The sequence below is a fragment of the Trichosurus vulpecula genome, chromosome 2 (genome assembly GCF_011100635.1).
Source record: "Trichosurus vulpecula isolate mTriVul1 chromosome 2, mTriVul1.pri, whole genome shotgun sequence".
Taxonomy (NCBI): Eukaryota; Metazoa; Chordata; class Mammalia; order Diprotodontia; family Phalangeridae; genus Trichosurus; species Trichosurus vulpecula.
In genome coordinates, this window is record NC_050574.1 from 397,790,330 (window position 1) to 397,816,508 (window position 26,179).

The 26,179-nt window shown below is 39.3% G+C and overlaps 1 protein-coding gene across 1 annotated transcript; it reads left to right on the top strand.

Moving 5' to 3' along the window:
• The first annotated feature begins 67 nt into the window (after positions 1–67).
• On the top strand, positions 68–25,095 carry LOC118837246 (granulocyte-macrophage colony-stimulating factor receptor subunit alpha-like). Its single transcript, XM_036744163.1, has 12 exons — positions 68–146; positions 735–833; positions 3,197–3,333; positions 4,121–4,250; positions 4,359–4,485; positions 4,573–4,751; positions 7,962–8,095; positions 10,931–10,957; positions 13,263–13,395; positions 18,702–18,807; positions 21,349–21,430; positions 24,344–25,095. The coding sequence occupies exons 1-12, from the start codon at positions 68–70 to the stop codon at positions 24,410–24,412; spliced, it is 1,302 nt and encodes a 433-aa protein (XP_036600058.1). The 3' UTR covers positions 24,413–25,095.
• Positions 25,096–26,179: the final 1,084 nt, after the last annotated feature.

The following is a 26,179-nucleotide window of genomic DNA, read 5'->3' on the forward strand; positions in this document are numbered from 1 at the left end:
AGGGGTTCCAACAGCTAAATTCTGACTGGGTCTATGTGAGAACCTTCAGATACAATTGAAATGCACCATGGCTTGTCTTCATGACTTAACAGTACAGAACACTCATTTTGTAATAGAGTCCAGTTCTGTGGTACAGCCTGTATCATGCAAGTGGAAATCCTTCTCTATTATCAATATAAAACGAGAAAGCATTCAGATTCTTTTTCCCATCTGTCAGAGTTGAATCATCCACCAACCAAGTACTCACTGTTGTCCTCTACTTTCAAGCTATTGAAAATGAGTGAAGAGAACACTGCTGTTGTTTGGTCATTTCAGTTGTGTCCAACTGTTCATGATGCCTTTGGGGGATTTTATTGGCAGAGATACTGGAATGGTTTATCATTTCCTTCTCTAGCTCATTTTATAGATGAGGAAACTGAGATAAACAGAGTTAAGTGATTTGCCCAAGGTCACACAGCTAGGAAGTATCTAAGGCCAGATTTGGTGAGTCTTGAAGATGAGTCTTCCTGACTTCAAGCCCAGCACGCTACTTCACCACAAAATAAATGGAGTCATTTCTCACAATGAAAACCAACACTGGGCTTTGGGGCATGTGATCCTTAATCCAAAGTTATCCTGAATTGCCTATCTGGGTATTGTCCCCAGTACTTCTCATGGCTAGAAACATAAGGAAGCAGATTTTCTAAAAATCTCATGATATGCTGATAAATGTTTGTTTTCTTCCACTTCCCCAGTTCTGCTCCTAAAGACCTTCTCCATGGCTGATCTCGTGGTCTTGGTTTGGACATCAGTGTTATTGACCTCAGCATGCTGCCTGACACAGAAACAAGAGGGTGAGCACAGGATTATAATTAAGCAACTTTAGTTGAGTGTTCCCAGGAACATCAGCAAAGATCTGAGCAGTTTCCTTTATTTCATTTTATTTATTTGATACTCTCTTTCCTTATCTATCTCACCCAGTCTCGAACTGGAGGCCACTCATAAAACCAGTTCCAGTAATGACTGCTGCATAGAAGGTTTAACTTCCTGTTTTTTCTAACCCCTCCTTAAGACAGCCCTGTAGCCCTCTACTCTGGGATGCTCACCATATTGCTACTTAGTAAGGACATCTAAGCAACTGAATCCTCTGCAGCTCAGAACTTCAGAGCTCAAACAGTCCATCAGCCTTCCCAGCAGCAAGGACCAAACATGTATACCACCATGCCTAGCTGAGCACAGGTCCACTTTATTGAATTGCCTTCAACTGGCTTCACTTATTTGCTAGATATATTTCAGCAAAGACATCTAGCGCTACTTATGGTATCAGTAGCTACCCGATAAGTGAGATGTGCTTAACTGCAAACTCATTAGAGAGCAACCGATGAAGATTGAAGACAAATAATAATATGTAGATAAAATAAACAAACAAAAATATGTAGATCTAACACACCTAACACAATAAACAGTAAGTTAAATTCATAGCCTATCTCTTAGAGCTTCTAACCTAAGAGTGATCCATAAAGTAGCCATGAATTCAGTCAATAATTGTGTGATCATTGAACAAATGCCTACTTTTAATAAACTGATCACATTTATATTATGTAGAAAGAATACTTCAAGTATTCTTAGTATGGTAGAAAAGAGGATGAATTTGGGGAGTTCAAGAAAGAATATCTTCTATGTTGATAACAATTTGTACTTATTAAAATGCTTTCTCTAATTTTAACCTTGGGGGAAGATGACTAGATAAGTAGACCATGTGTCAGCATATCTATTTGGAAACACACAGAATTTAAGTAAATTTTCTCAAGAACACACAGCTTTAAGACAAAACTGCAAGCCTATTTACTCTTTGAGTGATTTTTCTACAACACATTTATAAGTCCCTCCAAAAAAGAGGGAAAGGAAAAGTTAATTTGGGCCACAAAGATTTTTTACTGGAGGGTATTGGTAAAGTAGGTGGTGTTGCCAACTCTGATAGGAATATTGATTGGGTAATGGGGGGAGGGCACAGATGAAAGATAAACAACTTTTACTTTGCCATGTGAGATTTGAAATGCTTCCTAGTTAGAGAAATCATTTAAATATAGTCGAGCATGAGCTGGACAGAGCATAGCAACTGGGTATAGTATTGGGCAGAAAGGAGATGCTTTAAGTGTGAGCCTGTCTAAACTATAGCAGAAGCAATGGCACACAACAGGTATGCCATTCTCCAGAAACTGGGAACTTTAGACTGTTCGACAGAGACCTGAGAGGTCATCCACTTGGAGATTAGTTAAAGAGGACCAATATGTGATCAAAAGAGAGAATTACAGTATGGAACCTCACCCTGGAAGCCAAGGTTAGGGAGGACTTTGAGATCTAATTGGTGAATAACATTAAAAGCTCAGCAAAGTTAAGCAGATTTGCAATTATAAAGGATTTCTTTTAATTTTAGCCATGTAGAAGTCACCAAAGATTTTGAAAGATATATGCAGTGGAAAGAATGGAAGGCAGAGTGGAGGAGAGCTAAGGGAGTGAGAACCTGAGTACTAAGAGAATGAGGCATGCTTCTTGCACGCGTATGTGAAGAGGAGCTCGTTCAGTGCAAGAACTGATTTTTGAGAATCAGTGAAATTGGGGCATATTTTAATGTTGGTGTAAAGAATGAGAAGCGAGTAGCAATCACATTGTACGATAACTAACTTTGATAGACTTAGCTCTTCTCAGCTCTGCAAGTATCTAAAATAACTCCAAAAGACTCATGATGGAAAATTCTATCCGTATTCACAGAAAGAACTATAGAGTCTGAATGCAGATCGAAGCATACTATTTTCTCTTTTTTTGTTGTTTTGTTTTTTCTTTCTCATGGTTTTTCCCATTCATTCTAATTCTTCTTTACAACATGACTAATGTGAAAATATGTTTAATAAGAACATATATAGAGAGCCTATGTTAGATTGCATGCCATCTTGGGGAGGGGGGAGAGGAGGGAGGTGGAGAAAATTTAAAACTCAAAAGCTTGTGGAAGTGAATGCTGAAAACTAAAAATAATTTTTAAAAAAAAAAAAGAGTGAGAGATGGTGGATGAAGGAGAAAGGAATTTTAGAGAGGCAGTCAGGACTTTGGAGGAAGCAGGAGAGAATGAGATCCTAGGGCAAAGGTAAAAAAAAAATCAGGAATGAAAAGAAGAGGGGGGAACTTGTGACCTAAAACCTCAATGAATAATCCTTTGGAGAACTTGCAGCCAAAGTACCAGGTCAATCAGTCACAACCCTGAAAAAAGATCCAAGGAAAATGGAGTTAACCTGGGACAACAGTGACAACATCACAATGCCCACAGATGTAATGAAAACACACAATTCACCAGTGTTGGTAAGCATGGCTTCATGTCTTATTTCCCTTTTTTATTGGTCTCATCAAATAGAAAATGGGTGTTTTTGATACCTATTGTTGTTGAGTTGTGCCCAACTCTTCATGACCCCATGGACATAGTTTTATTTTTTTTATTTTTTTCTTTCTTTTTTTTGGAGGGGGGAGGCAGGGCAATCGGGGTTAAGTGACTTGCCCAAAGTCACACAGCTAGTAAGTGTGTCAAGTATCTAAAGCCAGATTTGAACTCAGGTCCTCTTGACTCCAGGGCCAGTGCTCTACTCACTGCTCCACCTACCTGCCCCAGACAAAGTTTTCTCAGCAAGATACCGGTGGTTTGCCATTTCTTTCTTCAGTGTCCCTATTTCACAGATGAGGAACTGAGGCAAATTAGGGTTCAGTGAGTTGCCCAAGGTCACACAGCTAGCAAGTGTCCAAGCCTGGGTTTGAACTAAGATCTTCCTGACTCCAGGCCCATTGTTCTATATACTGCACCACTTAGCCACCCCTTTGATAGATGACAGAAGAAATCTATTAAAAAGGGGCTTGTTAACAAGGACCTTTTCAGTCATATATAACTTACCATCCTTGGTTTCATCAACAGCCGCTTAGAAATCTGACACATCCTTGAAAAACTGTATCTTTAACTAAGTTTCATAACATGATTTACTCATAGCAAGACAACTTCAACAAGGTGAAATAATATTTAGGAACGGGGTAAAGCTCCATCCCTTGATTCTACTAATAGTTAACGTAAATGTGCTGTTTTCTTTTTTGGTTTTGTTTTCAGGACAAGAACTATATCAGGAAAATCTGCTGTGGCTTTTCTAATTGTAATTTGAGATATGAAGCCATGTTTCTAGATTCTCTGACTATGTATCAGAACACATCCAAAAAAGAACTTATTTTTAATGATACTGGTAAGAAATCTTAGTATTACGTTCTTGCTTTTGTTTCCCATCAAGAACAGGTATCAGATCTTATTTTAACTTCAAAATGAATTTTGTGTCCTTTCTGTATCTACCTAGGAGACGATACCGCTGCTAAAAACTTCTCCTGTCATGTTTACAATGTCGAGTTCATGAACTGCACTTGGACAGTAGGCAGAGCTGCTCCAAATGATGTCCAATATTACCTTTATTCACAGAATGCTAAGTAAGTTTTAACTGTAAATGAAAATCATTAGAATTATGATGCAAGCTATTATATCCCACTAATCTGAGGTATTTTGGTCTATTGCAGGAGACAACAAGAAAGAGAATGTCCTAGTTACATAAAAGATTCCCAGAAGAGGCACGTTGGATGTCACTTTGATAAAGTTGATGGATTCAGAGGCAAAGGTTACTTCCTTGTAACTGGTACCAGCAAAAGAAGGGAAATCAGTAATTTGTGTTCTGGTACAATTTCACTTCTTTCAATAGGTGAGAAGCAAGCTATACGATCTTACCTTACATTAACAGTCAAAAGACACATTCACATTTGTTTCAACAATCTGGCCAGCAGCTTCTGTAGGAGTATAAGATTCACCCACAGCCAGCACCCAGAAAGCTGCCAACAGCACAGGTTCTTCTGATCTGCTTAATTAAGGAAAGCAAGGTGAAGGGGTTGACGAGCTTACTTTTAATTCAGCATTCAAATATCATTCAGTTAGTTCAGGGGGAAAAAGCCAGCACCTGAACTTCAAAACAAAATGCAAACAAATTACAAACATCAACAGACTTTGTCTCATTCAAATCCCCACACATAGTTACCAGAGTTCAACAAAGTTTCAACATCCGGGTTTACAGGCTGGAGGGCTCTTTAGCTACAGCTGCCCAAAGTGTCCTCATCAACACCATCTCCAGAGCCCTACACAAATGGCTCTGTCCTCCTTTATTATAGGGCTTCAGACATCATCAAACATCATCTGAATCACCAGAGCTCAGGCTCTGGTGATTGGTTCTTGAGTTGGCCCCTCCCCTTAGGACCCTGGGAGGTTCACATCCACATGGATTAGGTTAACACTTAATGGGGTTTGGGCCCGGGGCTTAGCACCTAGTAAAGCTCACTGAGATAAATTGAGTCACTCAAAGAAAACAAAGGCCATTCTGGTTACAACATTGATAACATATTGAATGACTTAAACATGTAGGATTTATCAAATGAAATGCAAGTTTTTGGTCAATGAAATACAGGACTTCTTTTCAGCTTGGCAAAAATGCAACCATGGCATCTTCCCGTGCAGCTGATTCTCTCTCATCCCATATATCCAATCCTTTGCTAAGCCTTGTCAATTCTAACTCCACAACACATCTCCAATCTGTCTCTGTCTTTTTACTCACACAACCACCACTCTAATTACCTGGACTATGACCACAGAGTCCTAATTGGGCTCTCTGCCTTAAGTTTATCCCTTCTTCAATCCAGGCTCCATGTATTTACCATATGATTTTCTTAAAGCATGCCTATGACTATTCCATTGTCCTGATCAGTAAATGCCAGTGGCTCCCTATTGACTTTTATTAACTTGGGTATCTGAACTCTAAGGACAAATTAGAGATATTCTGGTGCCAATTCTTCTCACGGAGCTTGCCATAATTGGCACTGCTGTCAAAGAGCCCAACCTTTATTCCATCTGTCATTCCTAGCTGCTACCACTATTTTCTAGCATTAGGGAAGGCTGAAAAAATTGATGAAGCAATCAAACCACCAATAAGTGTTTATTTAGAGCCTCTTATGTGCCAAGAACTAAGTTAACTGCTAAGGATGTAAAAACAAAATTTAAATGACCTGGATTTCAAGCAAGTTACATTCTATTTGGAAAAACATGTATACATATAAGTATATGCAAAATATGTGAAAAGCAAAAATGAGGTAGTTTTGAGATGATGACAGTAACCCCTGGAGGGAGAGGTGGATAAGGAAAAGGTTTCATGTAGGAGGTAACACGTGAACTGAACTTTGAAGGAAGCTCAGAATTCTAAGAGCTAGAGATAAGGAGAGAGTAGATTCTAGGGCTTGGGGAAAACCTGTGTGTTAAGATTCTGGAGACAGTGGGGTAGCTAGGTGGCACAGTGAGTAGAGCACTAGCCCTGGAGTCAGGAGGACCTGAGTTCAAATCTGGCCTCAGACTCTTGACATACTTACTAGCTGTGTGAGCTTGGGCAAGTCACTTAACCCCAATTGCCCTGCCTTCCTCCCTCCCCCTCACCAAAAAAAGAAAGAGAAAAGATTCGGGAGATGGAATGTTCTATGTATGAGGAAGCAGCAAGAAAATCAATCTGACTGAACCATTGAGTATAGGAAGGCAATAATAAATAACAAGCCTAGAAAAATATATTGAAATCCAACTGTGAAGAACTTTAAGTGCCATGCAGAAGACTTTGTATTTGATCTTTAGAGACAATAGGGAGTCACTGGAGTTTATTAAGCAGGATCGTGGCATGGTCATAACTATACTTTAAGAAACCACATGGTAGATGCATGATGACTGAATTGAAGAGGGGAGAGACTTAAGGCAGACTGTCCAATTAGGACACTGTTGTACTAGTCCAAGTAAAGATAATGAGACCTTGAATTAGAGTAGTGGCCATGTGAGAGACAGGGGCAAATCTGAGATCTATCATGGAGTTAGAATTGACAAAGCTTAGCAAGTGATTGGATATATGGGATAAGAAAGGATAAGTTGCACAGGAAGATGCCATGGTCACAACTACGTGACACTGGAAACATGGTGGTATCCTTGAAAGAAATAATAAAGTCTCTTTAATTCATGGAAATTTTGAGGGAAAGATGAGTTCTATTTGATTTTGAGAGTTCGAAATGCCCCAAAGATAGTTCATGATGTGAGATTAGAGCTCAGGAGAGAGACCAGGACTGGATAGATAGATCTCAGAGACATTTATGTAAAGATACATAATTGAACATAGGGGAGTGGATGAAGCTACTAAAAGAAGAGGGGGGAGGGAGGAAAGGAAGAAAAGAGAGAGAGAGGAGAAAGGAGAGAGAGACAGAGAGAGAGAGAGAGAGAGAGAGGAGAGAGAGAGAAACGTCCCAGGACAGGACAGAACTGTGGAGTATATCTACAGGGGGTGGAACATGGATAATGTTCCAGTAAGCAGTGTTGTGAAAACCCAGAGAGGAAAGAATATCCAGAAATAGAGAGTGATTGCATGTCTGATGTTAGAGAGAATCCAAGAAGGATGAGGATTGAGGAGTTGGTGAATAATAATTGTATGGATAAAGAGAAAGGGAAAGGAAGGAAGGAAGGAAAGAAGGGAGGGAGGGAGGGAGAGAGAAAGGGAAGGAGAGAGGGAAGGAGGAGGGAGGAAGGGGGGAGGGAGAAAGGGAGGGAAGGAAGGAGGGAGGAGGGGAGGAAAGAAGGAAAGAAGGAAGGAGGGAAGGGAGGATTGTTGTCAGATTTTGGCAAGCAGCTGGAATTAATATCACATATATTCATTCACCAAACATTTATTGAGAAACTACTACATGTAAGGCATTGTCTAGGTGCTAAGAGTACAAGGATGAATCCCAATCACAAGCTTCTTACAATTGAATATGGTGGTCCAGTCAGGCTTATCAAAAGGAGCAAGGAAAATATATTTAGGGGGACTTCTCTGATTTGTATTATATCTTGGAATTTTGGGTTGCAGAAATTTGGGTTGCACCATCTAATATCACTGTGAACTGCTCAAAGTCAAATTGTCTCATACGGTGGCTGAAACCCAAAACAAAACTTCGTATTGGTGATGCTGAATTTAAATACCAGCTTTTTATACAAAAACAGGTAAGTATGAGATGCTTTGAAATGTTTCTTTGTTTATACTACTTTTTACTTGTGATTCCTTCTCTGTGTGAATGTGCACCAGTGGTCTGAAGGAAATCCAAGGTAAAATGTTAGATATGGGATTTGTTCATTACTTGTTGGGTTTCCTTCTATTCAATTCCTTGGATGAGAGAGAGAGAGAGAGAGAGAGAGAGAGAGAGAGAGAGAAGGAAGGAAGGAAGGAAGGAAGGAAGGAAGGAAGGAAGGAAGGAAGGAAGGAAAAGAAAGGAAGGAAGGAAGGAAGGAAGGAAGGAAGGAAGGAAGGAAGGAAGGAAGGAAGGAAGGAAGGAAGGAAGGAAGGAAGGGAAAGGAAGGAAGGAAGGAAGGAAGGAAGGAAGGAAGGAAGGAAGGAAGGAAGGAAGGAAGGAAGGAAGGAAGGAAGGAAGGAAAAGAAAGGAAGGAAGGAAGGAGGGAAGGAAGGAAGGAAGCAAGGAAGGAAAAGAAAGGAAGGAAGGAAAGAAAGAAAGAAAAGCTAGTTCCAAATGCCATAGTTGCCCTCCACATGCTGGAGAAGCAGTTCCTTCACTTCTGGTCTGCCTCCTCCGCAGGAGCTCTCTTGTTACCCAATTAGATGAAGGCTGCACCATGTGAACCCCTTGTTTCTTATTCTTTCTGCTTTTCCTATAGGCTATAACTATGCTATGCTTCAAGTAGACCAACATATTTCTTTTAAAAGTGGAAACCAGAAAACAAATTAGGTCATGGGGAATATTAAGACCTACTTCATAAGGTTACTATGAGGATTAAATATAATTCAATCAGATTCAAAGGTAAAAAGTGGCCCAGTGCATAGAGTACTGAACTTGCTGTCAGCTCTAGTCCCCCCTCAGACACTTATTAACTATGTGACCCCAGCCAAGACATTTCACCTCTCCCATCCTCAGTTTCTTCATTCATAAAAAGAAGAAAAAAAGATAGTGATAGTGTCTATCTCCAAGAGCTGTGTGGATAAAATGAGATGATATATGTAAGCCACTCCCTTAAAGCCCTGTATATATGCCAACTATCATTATTTAAAGCTCTATGAAGGGTTAAAACACAATATCCAAATGTAATATTGAATTTTTATTAATATTTTTCGAAGTGTCAAAAACACAGGTGAAAATGTTCAGTAAAGTCCCACTTTGCCCCAATAAGACTGTAGAGTCAATTACCAAGTATTTTTTAAGTATATACCATATGTTAAGACACTGTACTAAGCCATAGGCCCAGACCCAAATGCACAGGTCCAACACGATTCTGCTAAGCCATGTATGTCTCAGGTTTTTTAATATGACTTTGTAGGCCTTGGAAGAATTTTTTCCTCCGATATTTGATGTTGCTGACATTTGTATATGGCTTTGAGGTTTGCAAACCAGTTTATATACATTATCTGATTGGATTCTTATAGCATATCTCTAAGGTAGGTACTACCAAGTGTTATTTCCCATTTTAAAAATTAAAAGAAATCTGTTCTCAGAGAGGCTAGATGATTTACCTTTGGTCCTCCACATGGCAACTAAGTGTCAGGAGCAGAATTTGACTATTACTCCAAAGCCGGCCTTTCAATCACTTTGAGGTGATGCTGTTACTTCATCCAGGCATAGAGCCATGACAATTGTACAGCCCCACCCTGCCAAACACACCAGGATTGTAACCACCAAAAGAGGACACGAGCTTAGCAGACTGGGCTAGACAAGGTGATCTATATCAGCAGAGAATCTGCCAATAACATAGCTCTCTCTCTTAGGCCTTCCTACAGTGACTCAGATTTGGTAATAGACACAAATGGATCTTACTCTAGAGACCTAGGCAGGCTGCTAGCAGCAACAGAGAGCCATACACCGTCACTACATGCCCTGAGTGGAGACCTCGAGCAGCTGAGTGGTATAGATTGCTGGCCTTGGAGTCAGGAAGCTCTAAATTGAAAATCCTACCTAAGGTACTAAACAGGTGTGTGACCCTAGGTGAGTCACATTGTTTGTCTCAGCTTTCCTATCTGTAGAGTAGGACCAATAATAAAAGGATTTTTTTTCCTAGTTATTGTAAGGATCAAATGAAATTATATGCATAAAATTATTTCTCAACTTTTAGGTACCATATGAGCATTAACTATTATTATATTTATGCCTTATTTTGATACAATGTTTAACAAATAAAGGAAAATAAAAATCTGGGTTGTGTGAAATTGAAGAGGAGACACACCTTTACTTTCACTATGGTAAAATTGTAAAGGGATACCTTTCAGGTCTTATGAGGATTTGACATAATGGAGAGACAGTATCCCCATAATCCTCCTGAACAGAGGTCAGGCTCAGATGATGCCAAGGCCCAAAGATCAAGCTCATATGCAGAGTCACAAAAAAAGGGTAGTCAAAGAGGGAGGCATCTGGGTCTTCCTAGGGTTTTTTTGGAGCCAGTTCAAAGCAACTAGGGGGAGCTGATTGTTAAAATTTTCAGTGTTAGCATCTATACCTCAAAAATCAAATCAGAGCTTGATTTACTGTTTTGTTGATTTCTAGACTTAAGAAAGTGATAGAGAAAAATGATAATACAGATTGAATTTAAAAATGTGTCATATTTTTAGAAAGCCAGTTGTCAAACATTTACCAGTAAACCGTTAGTCACAGTCCACAATTATAAAGCAGGCATGCTCTTGAATTTTGGACTGGAGAAGAAGCAGTTAGCCCTCTAACTCAAGAAGGTTTGTTGCTAGTACCATCCAGGACACAAAAGGGGAGACTCGGCCAGATACTTCTTTAATGTTTTTTCAGAGTAAAAGTACTTACCAGGTTTTTTCTTGCTATTTTTTTACAGGACTTGCAGTACACTCATAATGATGAGGTGAGTTAGGTCTTTTGTTGTGATTTGATGTCAAAGTGCACTTGAAATTAGAAAATAATCACTCAAATTTGTTGCCATCTGATCTATAAACTTTTGCACGCAGAATAAAACTGAAAATAGCTACGCCGCTCTCAAAGAGGGGATGATACAATATGTGATTGTGAGACTTTCTCAAGATGGTAGATAGATATAGACATAGACATAGACATTGATATAGATACATGTGTATACATATACATAAATACATATATTTATATTAATCAATCAACCAATCAATTAGCTTGATCATCAGTCACTTTGCTAGACTTTGGATATGTAAAGACAAAAATGAAAATTGTCCTTGCCTTCAAAAAGCTTACATTCTATAAGGGAGATACAACATGTACATGGAGAAATATAAAATGAATATATGGGTATGGGAGAGGCAGACATTAACAGCTGTGTAAATCAGGAAAGGCTTCCTGGAGGAGGTGGTATTTTAGTTGAGCCTTAATGGAATCCAGTGGTTCTAAGAGTTGGAGGTGAAAAGAGAAAGTATTCCAGGTATGGGGGTTTACCTACATAAAAACATGAAGGTAGAAGATGGAATGTTTAGTATAAGGAACAGTAAGTAGGGGAAGGGCAAGAAGAAAGGAATAGGCATTTATTAAATGCCAACTGTGTGCCAGGCACTGTGCTAAGCCCTTTACAAGTATTATCTCATTTGATTGAAGTAGACTTAAGCATAGAGTACATGAGGGAAGAGTAATGTGTAATTAACCCAGAAAGTTACGCTAGATCCAGAAGGTAAGGAGATTTAAATGCCCCAAAAAGGTGTTTGTGCTTTCACCTAAAAACAATGGGGAAGACCCAAAATATCTTGAACAGAGGAGTGGCATACATGGTGAAACAGATACTTTGGGAATATCTATTTGACAGCTATGTGGAAAAACAGGGAAGAGAGGAGAGAGACCCGCTTCTAGTCAATTATGAGGCTACAATTGTTCAGGCATAAAATAATGAAGACCTGGACTATAGTGGTTGAGGTGTGAGTAGAGAGGAGTAGAGGAGGTGGAATTCATGAGAGAAAATGCATAGCACAAAGCAGGTGCTTAATAAATTCCTGCAGGTTGATTGATTGCATGGTTGGTTGACTGATCCCTGAAACTTCTGTGTTAAGTAACCTTTCTAGGAATCAGCAGAAAAGGTGATAGATAATTTGCCCATCACTCAAGTTCTCATTTCTGTGTCTAAGAGAGATTGGCTGGGAGTAGTTTCCATACTCCGCATCTCTACAGTGTTCCATTAGTTTTTGTTATGACAGGCTCATCTTGACCCCCAACATCTGTCTTCAGAGACTTTACTCTCCTCTGTTAATTGTGGATGGGCAGTAATAATATATTTTTCAGGGTATACTTGACTCAGAGAGGTTATGGGCTACTTCCAGCACTAGAAAACTGGAACAGATATAGACTTGATCAGAAAACCTGGGAACAAAATATGCACATTGAGAACTAGTGGAGGGCTTCCAGCAATGACGTTCCACCAAGCCCTGGTCCTAAAGTCCCAGACTGTGTTCTGCATGGTAGAATGACATATTGCTCTCATAGTCTGATGGACCCTGGTGAATAAGGAAGGGGCATAGTGTGTGTTCACACACTAATTAAGAAGAGGCATGGTCAGACAGCAAAGAATATCAACCACTAACATAGATGAAAAATGTCTTTGGGGATTTAGGTAGAGTTACACAATCCGTGCCTGGGTACTCCCTACAGTTTGTCTCCTACACTCGTAAATACTTCTCAGTATCAAGGCATTCAGTTTTTTGACATGTCAAGGCCCCTTTGAGTTCCTTGGGTACTATACTGGCCCTGATGTTTGTATTCATGCTCATTTTCCTCTCTATTCAGAATCCACATATCCTGCCCCAGATGGAGGATTGCTCCTTCCCTTCCCAGGGCCTTACTTGATCATCAGCATGTGCCAACCTTGTTTTGAGAAGGTTCTGACATAGCAGAGCAGTAAGAGTGGTATAGAAAAATTGCAAAGTAGCAATAAAGGACTTACTTAGATTATACCATAAATGTATAGATTGTATTTAAATACATTTAGATGTAATAATTAGCAAAGGTATACATTTTATTTGCAACATTGCACCCTTTATTTAAACATCTTAACACAAAATTGAGGAAATACTCACTAAAACATTTTCAAGATTTCAGGGTTGCCATTAAAAAAAAACTGACATTTCTGTAGCATCCCTCATTCCACAGAATCAGTGACAAATGTGTTTTTCCCCCTATTTTCTTTTTTTTCCTAAACCAAGGTGAACATACCAGGATCTCCAAAAAATGAATATGACTTCCAAAATTATGACATGGAAATAAAGCATATTTTGAAAATAAGAGCAAGTCGTCGAGATGGGAATTGGGGTGAATGGAGTGAACCTATAGAGTTTGGTAAGCATATTTCTGTTTCTTTACATACCCGTGTTTCCCCATGTATAAGACACACCCTTTTTCAAGAAATTTGGGGTCTAAAAATTGGGTGCATCTCATATGGTAGTTGTAGATTTTTTACTTGCATTTCCCGCTTTTTCGCGCTTGTTGTCTTTGCGCTCATTGTTTCACATTTGTTACCAGTATATTAGGTTATGTTTTGCCACATTCTGCCCAGAAATGGCTCAGAAAAGATTTTTGTACAGTGCTGAATTCAAGTTAAAAGTGATCCAGTTTAGGGGCAGCACAGGCCTTGGAGTCAGGAGGACCTGAACTCAAATCCAGCCTCAGACACTTGACACACTTACTAGCTGTGTGACCTTGGGCAAGTCACTTAATAACCCCAATTGCCTTTCCTTCCCTCCTCCAAAAAAAAAAAGTGATCCAGTTTGCGAAAGTGAATGGAAATTGTGCTGCTGAATGTAAGTTTGGTCCTCCTCCAACTGAGAAAACAATCCAAGACTGGCTACAGGAAGAAGAAACCCTACTGAAAAAGCCACAGCAGAAGAAGGCCATGAGAGGCAAGTCAGCAAAATGGCCTGATTTAGAGAGAGAATTGAAGATATGGATTGAAGAGCAAAGGGCAATTGGAATTCCTGTGTCTACAAAGATGGTTCAGCACGAGGCAAGAAGAATTGCTGATGGAAAAGAAGTTACCGATTTCAAAGGACACAATTGGTGCTTCAGGTTCATGAAACAGCATGGACTAAGCATGTGTACATGCACCAGACTTGCCCAAAAGATGCCTGAAAGCTATGAGCAGAAGGTCCTTGAATTTTATCATATTATTGTATGAATTTTACGATAAATAAAACTTGAGTTCAATAACTTTATGTAATACATTTTTTTTCAAATTTCAGGTCCCAAAATAAAGGTGCATCTTATACATGGGGAAATACGGTATATGTATGATAACAAGTGATCTGTTTGACCTTAGTCATTTTGGCAATTCAAAGGCAACCTCACAGACCCAGACTTGCTGCTCCCTTCTGTTCCTGCATTGTTCCTACAATCCAGATAGCTCCTACCATTGACGTATCCGGCACATTCCATCAGGGAGTCATCTAGTGAATAAACATTTTTTGTGTGCCTACTATGTTTCAGACACTGTGCTAAGTTCTAGGGATAGAAAGAAAGGTAAAAGACAGCCCCTGAGCTCACAACTTATCAGGGGAGACAACATGAAAATAAGTATGTACAAACAAGCTGGACACAGGATAAATAATTGAAAATAACCTACAGAAGGAAGGCCTCCTGCAGGTGGAATTGTAGCTGAGAGGTGAAGAAAGTCAGAGAAGCCAGGAGCAGGAGGCAAGGACGGAGAGCATTCTACACATGGAGGACAGCCCCTGAAAATGCCCACTGCAGGAAGATGGAGCATCTTGTTCAAGAAACAGCAAGGTAGCCGATATCACCGTATCACAAAGTATGTGGTGGGGTATGAGGCCTATGGGCAGCCACAGAATTTTACTCTTTTATTTAAAAGAATATATTGGGCATCTAGGGGCCACAGTAGATAGAATACCAGCCCTGAAATCAGGATGACCTGAGTTCAAATCTGACCTCACACACTTACTAGCTGTGTGACCATGGACAAGTTACTTAACCCCAATTGCCTCAAAAACAGAAAAAGAATGTATCATGCAATAAAAAAAAATGCAAAGCCACTTTTGGGGGAGATACTAAGATGTTTCAGGGTTCAACCTACACACCCTTTATACTCTTCTATGGCTGCTACCAGATAAATGGTGATCCTTTCTATTTTTAGGGTTACCACAAGGTGAAAAACTGGGAGATATGAGTTCAAACTTATAATTCAAACTCTCAATCTTGTTCTAAATAAAAGAAGCCCCTCTTTATCAAAGCAAGAACACAAATCATTTAATTAAACACCAATTGTTAATCATTATACATCAGTAAGGTCAGATATGATATAGAGTAAGAAATACAAAAAAATACACACACCTCAAAAGTACGGGCCTTTCTTACTAACTAAGCTGTTTGAGCAGCTAGATGGTGAAATCGATAGAGCACTGGGCCTGGAGTCAGGAAGATTTGAGTTCAAATCTGGCCTCAGATGCACACTAGTTGTGTGACCCTTGACGAATCATTCAACTCTGTTTTCCTCATCTGTAAAATGAGCTGGAGAAGAAAATGGCAAACCACTCCAGTACCTTTGTCAAGAAAACCCCAAATGGGGCCACAAAGAGTCGGAAACAACTGAACAGCATCAACAAAAGCTGTTATCAGTTATTATCAAATTAGCTTCAACTTTCTGTTATCAAGAACTCCTTTACTTTCTCTCAACTAAAGAATTATCTCCAGGTCTTAGGCCTTGAAAATCTCTAAATATCCAACCATGACCTTCAGGCATGCTACATGTAGCTTGTACAATCAAGATCTTTTCCACAAATTTCCCCTCCAGCCTTAGTCAATTTGCTATCTTGGAGATCTCAACTCTCTTAGGTCAGTGCTCTATTTTCATTGATTGGTTCCTCTTATGAAGAAGAGCTACCTGGTATCATAGAGTCATAGGCTCTTAGAATTAATAAGGAGCTTAGAGATCATTTTACAGAAGGGAAACTGAGGCACAGAGAAGTGACGTTATTTATCCGCGATTGTGCAGCTAGTCAGTGGATAAAAGTAGAACTGGAATCCAAGTTTTCTGACTCTTAGCCTGTATCATTTGATTATTCTTTGCTTACCTCAGGGATGGCCTCAAACTGTCTTTTCCCTATGATTACTAATTTTCAACTTTGCTCATCCAAGTGAGAAAGAAAAAAGGTGGGGAAAAAAAAGATCACCCAGCACTGATTTCTACCCAACATTAGTAACATCTGAGTCAAACTTCCCAAGTATTTCTAGAACTGCACGACTTTAGAAACACAAGAGTTGAAAAGGCCGTCTCTTCCAACCCATAACTCAACAGGAATTCTTTCCACACCATGCTGACAAGTAGTCATGTACGTAGCCTCGATCCAAAGACCTCCAGGGATGGGCATAGCTCCCAAAGAAACCCACTCCCCTTTTGCCTACCAAGTTTTTTCTTCCATCTGGCCTCACTCAGCTTCTCTGTAGCTTCAGTCAATTGATCCTCTGGGGCATTCTTTCATAAGAAATCTTTCGGATAGCTACCACGTCCCGTTCCCCCCCCACCCCGCCCCCCAAGGCTATCTTTCTCTAATCTTATCCAACAAGCCTTTATTAAAGGACCTAATCCATGCAAGACACTGTGCTATATGCGAAAATGCCAGTACCTTCCTTCAAGAAGTTTATATTCTCCTGGAGGGGAAGAGAGGATACAAAGTGTGAACAGGTAAATTTATACTTTAATTTAAGGAAAGAAAAAGCACTTACTTAAAAGTCCTCTTACAGACTCAGCCAATCCTTCCAGACTCTTGGAATGCAGTCATTATCCTCTATGCTAGCTAACCTTCCCAGGCCTCTCACCATCAGGGTGAGCCTCTCCAAGATGCTTTTGAGTTTGACAGAGTCTTATCCTAAAATATGGTTCCCAGAGTTGAACACGATACACCAGATGAAGTCTGCTTGGGGCAGTGTGCAGGAGAATTATTATCTCTCATTCTTTGTACACTGTCTCCTATAATATTATAAATTTTTTTACCAATTTTTATAGCCCTCTAACCCCTTACTGGGCTTTATCTATACACTGGCACATTTCTAGCTTCTCAGTAATATGATATGTAGATCTTCATCTGTCTGTTTATTTGCGGATTCCTTAAATGCTAAGGTTTCTTAAAATGTTTTATGGTTCTTGAAAACAAATTCATACATTTTGGGTATTATTGGTAACTAGGTGACACAGTGGATAAAGAGCAGAGCCTGGAGTCAGGAAAACCACAGTTCAAATCCACCTCAGACACTAGCAGTGTGACCTGGGCAAGTCACTTAAACTTTATCTGCCTCAGCTTCCTCAACATTAAGTAGATATAATAATAGCACCTACCTCCCAGGGTTCACATGAGGATCAAATGAGATAATATTTGTAAAGCACTTAGCACAGTTCCTGGCATACAGTAGGTACCTAATAGATGTTTGTTTCCTTTCTTTCCATTACGAAAGACTGCTTCTTAAAAATGGCATGCTAAGGTTCTAAGACAATTCCAAAGGAGTCATGATGGAATATGCTGTCCATATCCAGAAAAAGAACTATGGAATCTGAATGCAGATTGAAGCATATGATTTGCTCTTCTTCTCTCTCTTTTTTTTCCCTTCTTTCTCATTCTTTCTCCCATTGGTTCTAATTTTTCTTTACAACAAGACTAATGTGAAAATAAGTTCAATATGAATGTATATGTAAAGCCCATATCAAATTACATGCCCTCTTGGGGTGGGAGGAGGAGAGAGATGGGGAGAAAATTTGGAACTCAAAATCTTATAGAAGTGAAAACTAAAATTTATAAATTTATTTTTTAAGTTTATTAAATAAATTTATTTTTTACAATGGCATGCTAGAATATTGTATGATGATCAACTGTGAGTGACTTAGCTATTCTCAGCAGTACAATGATCCAAGCTAATTCCAAAGGACTCTTAATGAAAAATGCTACCCACATCCAAAGAAAGAATTGGTAGAGTCTGAATACAGATTGAAGCATACTGTTTTTCAATTGCTTTTTTATGGGGTTTTTTTTCCCCTTTTGGTCTGTTTCTTCTTTCACAACATGACTAATAATAGAAAAAAATAAAGTCTGTCTTGCTTCTGAAAAAAGAAAACGGCATGCTGTTAAGTACTTCTTTAAAATATGGTTACTAAATCTTATATCCAGATCTGCTCTCTGAGGCTAAGAAAAACAAATCTAATATCTCTTCTCCTTCAAGTTCCTTCCGTATGTGGGAGTAATGATTATAGCCCCCTAAGTCTCTTCTCCAAGCTAAATAAATCTCCCAAGTTCCTTTGATCAAACATTGCCTAGCACGGTTTTGAATGTCCCGTATTTTTATTAGTTGTATTGCAATTACCAAATAACATTTTAATATAAAATCAAAGATTTTAAAATATTATACCTTATAAGATAACGATAAAATTATGTTATGGTAGATATTCGTTTGTTTGCTTGTTTTAACTTTATCAGTAACATTGAGCTAATGAATAGTTTTAATAGTAATGTGATTACAACTTTGTGCATTTTTATTGAGGACAATTCCTCACTAACTTATAATACTCATTAAAAACTGAAATAGTTAATGTTTCATTAAGTTGCAGATGTATTGGGATTTTTTTTCTTCTGTTTTCTCTTTTCCAGGAGGTTATGAAAAACCAAAAAGTAGTCCTACGTACGTGTATATTTACATATTGGTGATATTTGCGACAGCTGTCCTTGTACTAATTATCATGTTTATCTTTAAAAGGTAACAACACTTTGTAATTAAGTTTTATTAATAAATGAGAAAGACAATCATTGTACTAGATAGGCACTTTGTGAATTTTGCTGTTGTTCAATCGTTTCAGACTCGTGATCCAGTTTGGAGTCTTATGGGCAAAGACACTCCAGTGGTTTGCCATTTCTTTTTCATTTGTAACTCAAATGAGATCTTGGTAATATGTAAAAGTACTTTGTAAACTGGAAAACACTAATAGCACGGTATGATTTCAATATCAGACAGTCAGTCCTACTATCAACATTTGTTTCAAAAGTGAAAAATTGTTCCCAACACAATTGATATGTCATAGAACACTTTGAGCATATTTCAAATTTTCAGTTTGCTTCTACGCAATTTCTTCTGAGAGAAATAGTGAAGGAGCTCAATAATCCTCCCAAAGCTCACTTTCACAAGCAAACTTCAGGTCTTTGTCAAGGTTAAAGTGCCATATATATTGTATATCTTCTGGTGCAATAGGAGTTGTGGGCAGCATAGGGGCTGGTCCACACCACCCCCAGCCCCTTCCACCAGGCCTCCTTGCCCTGAGGACCAGAGTTGCTGCCTGCCCAGCTTGGTCCTGCAGCCGAAGGCACAGCAACAGCCAGGGCCCACCCCAGAGGGAGGCAGACTGCAGCATTTATGTTTTTGTTGACTATTTAACACATATAAAACTATGCTACCATTTTTATTAGGTTCCTATCTTTTTTTTTGATGTGTCACTTACAAAGTTTTTGAGCATATTTGATTATATTTTATACAAATCTTTATTTATAGGCAACTAGATAGCAAAGTGGGAAGCTGAAGTCTGGAAGTCATGAGTTCAAATGCAGCCAAAGACACTTAATAGCTATATTACTTTGGAGAAATCCCTTAATTTAGGTCTGCTTCAGTTTTCTCATCTGAAAAATAGGTGTAGTCATAGACCTATAATCCACAGTTGTTGAGAATATCAAATGAGATAATATTTGTAAAATACCTTAAAGCATTATAAAGGCTAGCTATTATTATTATTATAGTCAATGTTCCAATGCTGTCTGTCACCCAACACAAAAAAAAATAGATCTTTCTTATTCCAATATTCTTTAGAAGACTGATATTGCTGCAAATCTTAGAATAACACCAAATCTAAAGAATCAAAATTGCAGATTTTCCAAAATGCAAAAGAACGATAGATAGGAGGCACAAGTAGGCTGTAGCATATTACTAATGATAACTCACTAAAAGAGACATGTGGGATCTTCTTGAGAACATGTATGATTACAAAAGGATTATATATAGAAAAGGATTATAAAAGTCATATACAAAGAGCAAGGGGTGACGTGTAGAATCTAATGGCTTTTGCCAGGATCCATGGAATATTATAATACAATAGAACATTATAATTAGCAATAATGACAACATAGCCTAATATAATAAAGGCCTCTAGCATGCAGGTAGATTCCTCTTTAGGGGGATTTATAGGAGAATGCAAACACGAATTACACAGTATGAATCGCAATCTTCACTATAGAAGGGATTCATTTCAGCTGGTTAGTGTATTCTCTTCCTAATAAGAAATTAGAGCATAGATTCATTGAAATATTGAAATATTTCCCAGTGAGTAGATTTTCAAGGAAGGATCTTCTGACAGGTCAATTTGCCTAAATCAATCAATTATAATTTGTAATGTATGGATTAGGCTCAGAGAAAACGTACCACCTAGTTATCCCTTTCCTGACTTTTGCTCTCCCATTTTCCGCAATAAGACTAGAATGATGGATCACATGGGAGAATAGTTTCAACTATTCAACATTCAAAGATGCAGAGGCCATAATGGACCACATTCTATATAAGTGTTTAGCAATATAGCACTGCTCAAAAGCTAGCATGCCATCTGGAAACATCTGCTACCTACATTTCTTCACCTCATTATTAACATAAACATTTTGAGCACGTGTTTGCACCCTGAATAATTTCTATTAATTGAACCACTTGCTTTTGACATATTACAAACCTGGGGATGGTTGCGCCCACAGGCAGAATTTTGTCCCTAAATGATAAAACAAATTCACACATTAGAATGCAGATCAGAATGCAAATAATCCTATCTTAATCACAACGGAAATTTTTTTTTTTTAGAAAAACCACAATACTTAAAATAAGTCATGAAATGTGAATAGTGTACTGAACCTGAAAATGGTACATCGCTAATATTGTTCTCTAAGACCAGACTAAAGCAAGAAAGAGCTTTGAGCTGCCTAACCCTTTAAATATAGAAGGGCACTTGTGATATACAATCTGTATCCCCTTACCTCTCACACATATTCCCTCTAGAATCCTAACCTAAATTCAAGGGAGTCATTAAGTATCTAGAATGTTCAGAGCGCTGGATGGAAAGCTGGGCTGTATGGAACCCTCTCTGGCCTTTATCCCATGGGTCAGCAGGGCATTGGCATTCATGGACTTCCTTATCAGAGCAATATCAATTTTGCAGATCACAAGAGTCATTTTGTACAGTTTCCATTCATTCTCTCCCCTCTTTCTTCCAAGGTACTTTGTCATGCAAAGGTTGTTTCCCCAGATTCCTCAGATTAAAGACAAAGTGAATACCTGTGATCACCTGGATAAACAGGTAGGACATCCTTGCTATATACCATTTACTATCTTCACTTCAAAAACTGTGACAAGTAGACATAGACATTTGTGTTGAGGAAGATGGGAGGAGGGGATAGCTCCCTGTCTACAACAGCAATCATGGGAAAGGGGGCCCTTGTTTATTGCCTGACCTAATCCACAAGAGGACAAAGACTGAGTGCCTTGTGTGACAAACACCAGGGGCACCAGTGAGCAGAAGCCTCCCTGTGTTTTGTCACTACAGGTATCATAGAATTAGAGCTGGCAGAGACCTCAGAGATCATATAATTGAACACCTCCATTTTAGAGGTGAGAAAACTGAGGCCTAGGAGGCTAAGAAATGTACTCAAGTTCACACAGATTTGAAGGGTCAAAGATAGGGCTTGAACCCAGCTCCTCTAGCTCCAGAACCATCATGCTTTACATTGCACTACCATCTATCACATGAGAAAATGAGGACATGTTTCCACGTCCTCAACCGAAAAGAGGGTTCCACTCCACCCATTCAAAGAGTTCCGGTTGCAAATCCTCCTGGCCCCAGGTTATTCAAATTACGGTTCTGTTATCACGAGAAGGAATGGCTTCTACCTGCCTAGGGAGGCGTCAAATCCATCACAGAGCTCTCACTAAAATGGCAAATCAAAATATACTGTCTATTGTTTCAATAAAAACCTAAGGTTGAACAGCCCTGGCCTAGGAGAACCGATTATAGAATGTCTACTCATGCTCCACAATCTGTCTCCACAAAGTATTTCTCCTTAATTTGATCACAATTCTCCTGAAAGAAACTCCCTAGCATCTTTCACATGAAAACTCCTATTGAGGCTCTCTGGCCATGAACCACACCTCTATTACAGAGGTCTTCAAGCTAAATCCTGATGTTTTAGAATGATCATTGTTAATAATAACTAGAATTTACACAACAGGTTTACAAAACACTTTACAAATCTTACCTCATCTTATCCTCACAACAACCCTGAGATATAGATACTGTTGTTATCCACATCTTACAAATGAGGAAAACAAAGGTTTAAGTGACTTTCCTAGGGACACACAGATAGTAAGTGTCTGTAGCAACAATGTTGCCAGTAGCTGCTGTGGCTGTGTAAGACCAACAACACCAGCACATAGAATGGCTGCCAGCACAGATTCTTTGATCTGCTTTTCTAAGGAAAGCAATTTTAAATGGTTTACAATCTCACTTCCGTTAAACATACATATACCATTCACTTAGTTCAGGGGAAAAAGTCAGCACCCTGAACTTCAGAGCAAATACAAACAGAAATTACAAATGGAGACAATGTAAACAGAAATAAATAGTTACTAGAGAAGCACCAACTTCTGGGTTTTACAAAGCAGGCGGGGTGGGGGGGGGGCTGCTTCAATGGTTACCCAGAGTCTCATCACTAACACTCTTTCAATGATTGTGCCCCCAAAGGCAAAATGCTAACCTCTGAGTTTGCATACACTTCTTCAGGGTCAAAGGGCATCACAACCTCAAACCCACATGACTTGGGCCTTCCCTTGACATAAGCAGGTCATCAAAGTCTCCCCATTCAATCAAAGATTCCTTAGTGCTGAGAAGCACTCCAAAACAAAGACAACAAAAAGTCTGATTTGCTTGCCATTACATTTCAAAGTCAAAACTCATCAAAGGGACTTGACTACCTCAGCATTCCAAAAGAGAAAACAGTAAAAAAAAAAAAAAAGTCCCTCCTTAATTACCATAACAGTGTCTGAGGCTAGATTTGAACTCAGGTCTTCCTGAGATGAAGTCCAAGGCCTTAACCATCATGCCATCAAGGTGCCATTTTTAAGACAAAGGTTGGACTAGAATTAGGCCCAGACTAATTAGGACGAGAATGTGGCCTTCTAGGTCGTTGGGTACAGCTTTTGACTGAGTCCAAGTTTAACAGAACAAATCCTTTTATTGAGGGAATTTGTTCTGAAGTTTGGATTCAGTCGAAGGGCTGCACTTGAGGACCTAGAGGGCCATGTGTGGCCTTAAGATTGTAGGTCTCTGAGATCTCTTTCAACTGAAATTCTGTGATACAATAAATCAAAAAAAAAAATAGAACCTCTGCCTTGAAGAAGCTAGTAACCGAGTTGTTTAAATCACAAGTTAAACAATAATGCAAAGCGGCTCATCTCATAAGGAACCAAATGAGCGGTTTTGTTTGGGATAATAAGGCTGGACTTGTGATTTCATCAGTGTAGGGAACTCCCAGTGTGAATGCTCCTTCCACTAATACAGACAAGCATCTCAGAGATAGCTTTAAAGAAGCACTGAAAAATGAACAGACTTGCCCATGGTATATAAGGCAAAGGAGTGATCCAGGGGAAAAAATATTCAAAGACTGGAAGTCATTTGCACTTTCAACTCATAGAATCTTGGAACACCACACCCAGTGTTCTTTAAGGATCATGGATTTAGAATAGGACAGGACCTTCAAAGTCACCTAATTTTACAGTTGAGGAAACTGAGGTCCAGAAAGGTCCAAAGTCTTGCCCAGCATCACAATGGTAATAAATGGTAGATCCAGAATTAGGAACTCAGGTCTTCTCATAATAAACCCTGCCGTTTCCACTATATGGCACTGGAGATATTATCAATCACATGTCCTCTTCCTTTGACAGACATGGAAAATGAGGTCCAGAGAGGTTACATTTAAGGCCCACATGACAGAGTTGGGACTCAAACCCAGTTCTTCCGATCCCCAATTCAGGGATCACATAGGGCTATCTGCCTTTCTCAGCACTTCTGATCTTTTCTCTTGGTCCCTAGTATTATTAACCTTTTCCGATATTTTCATAGGAGGAAAAGTGACTTCCAAGTGGGAAACTACTACCCATTTATGAGGCTTCCAATAACGTACCAAAACATCACTCTTGCTTTTCTTCTTTTCCTTAGATCATCTGGGAAGAATTTAAACATCCAGAAAAATGTGAAGAGATAATGACTATAGATGTAATAGGATGATGTCTAATGCCAGAGGAGCATGTGAATTTTCCCAACGCTACTACCCGTTGGAGTTTTAGGAAATTTTATTTTTTTTATATTTTGTTTGTCTCAGCAGAGAGGTAGTTTGGCATGGTGAGTAGAGAACAAGCTTCAAAGCCAAGTCCTTAGCCCTCCTCCAAACGTTCTTGTTTCTGTTGAGGGCACCATTATCCTTCCCATCACCTGTGTTTGCAACCTTGGAATCATCGTTGACTTTTTCCTTTTGTACCCACCTCCATCTCCAATCAGTTGCCAAAATTTGTCAATTCTACTTCCACAACCCTTGATTCCATCCTTTTCTCTCCATGCACATGACCACTACACCTCGTGGGGCCTCTTTACTGCTTTCCTAGATTACTTCAGTTTCCCTGCTTTCATTCTTTCCCCCATCCAATCCATCTTACACACAGTTTTAAAATTAATGTGCCAGATCTGACAGTATAAATACTACCGGGCCCAAGGGCTGCTTCACCCAATCCTTCTCCATTAAGGGGCCCTTGACTGAACCCATGCAAGTAGTACAGACTGAGTTCAGTCCTGGAGAACTTTAGCCTCTGGTGAGAGAGGGCTAGACTCCTTTTCTCTTATTCTTTAGCAGTTTATACTTCTACCCTGGACAGCTAGGTGGTACAGTAGATCGAGCGCCAGCCCTGGAGTCAGAAGGACCTGAGTTCAAATACAGCCTCAGACACTTAGTAGCTGTGTGACCCTGGGCAAGTCACTTTACCCTGCTTGCTTCAGTTCCTCATCTATAAAATGAGCTGGAGAGGAAAAGGCAAATCACTTTAGTATCTTTGCCAAGAAAACTCCAAATGTTGTCATGGAGAGTCAGATGCTACTGAAATGACTCAACAAAAACACTCCTACCCTGACACCTGAGGGAAAAGTTTACTTAAAGCTTAAGTTTCAGTTCATGTCTAGAGTCTTCCCAAAAAGCAAAAGTGGAAAGATACCCAGTATTAAATGCAATTCAGATATGAGAGACAGACTGGGATACTCACTGGACCTGTGATTTCATCAGTATAGTAAACTTCCATTGTGGAAACTATCCCCTTATCAATGTAGGCCATCACCTCTCATCAACTTACAGGGTTAGAGAATTACCTAGAACCTCGAGAAGTTAGGTGACTAGCCCAGGGTCACACAGTCAGTATATGTCAAAGGCAGGACTTAAACCCAAGGCTTCCTGACTTCATGGTCAGTTTTCTATTCACTATGTCAATATTTATTTCCTTAAAAAAAAATATTTTACATAAAAGGCTCTACAAAAAAGTGTGCCAGAGACAGAAAACTTAAACCCAACAATCAGCAGTAATAGCTACTGAAATACTCTGCCAAGAAATTGAGAATTAAAACCATCAAAACATAAAGCATTTGGCAGAACTGCTGAATAGCCATTTCATGTTTCATCTCATCTCTGCATTGTCCTTCATCTTATAGCCAGAGGTCATTTTCTCTCCAAGAACTTTAGAGTAGTTGGCAGGAACTCCTTCCAAATCCATCTGGCCCTATCTGGAGACCCAGAACCTCCAGATCTCTGGAACTCACAAGGTAACCTTTAAACCCAAATGTGTATACCTCATGGCTAATGTTTGGTCACTTAGGATCAGTCAAATAAACACAAAGCAGAGGAGGCAGCCAGAGAACCTGGTCAAACCTGCCCAACTGACCCCATCACCCCTGCTTGAATTGCCACGTGGGAGAAGTTGACATTCTTCTGGAAGGAAGAAAAAGGGCTTCACCTCT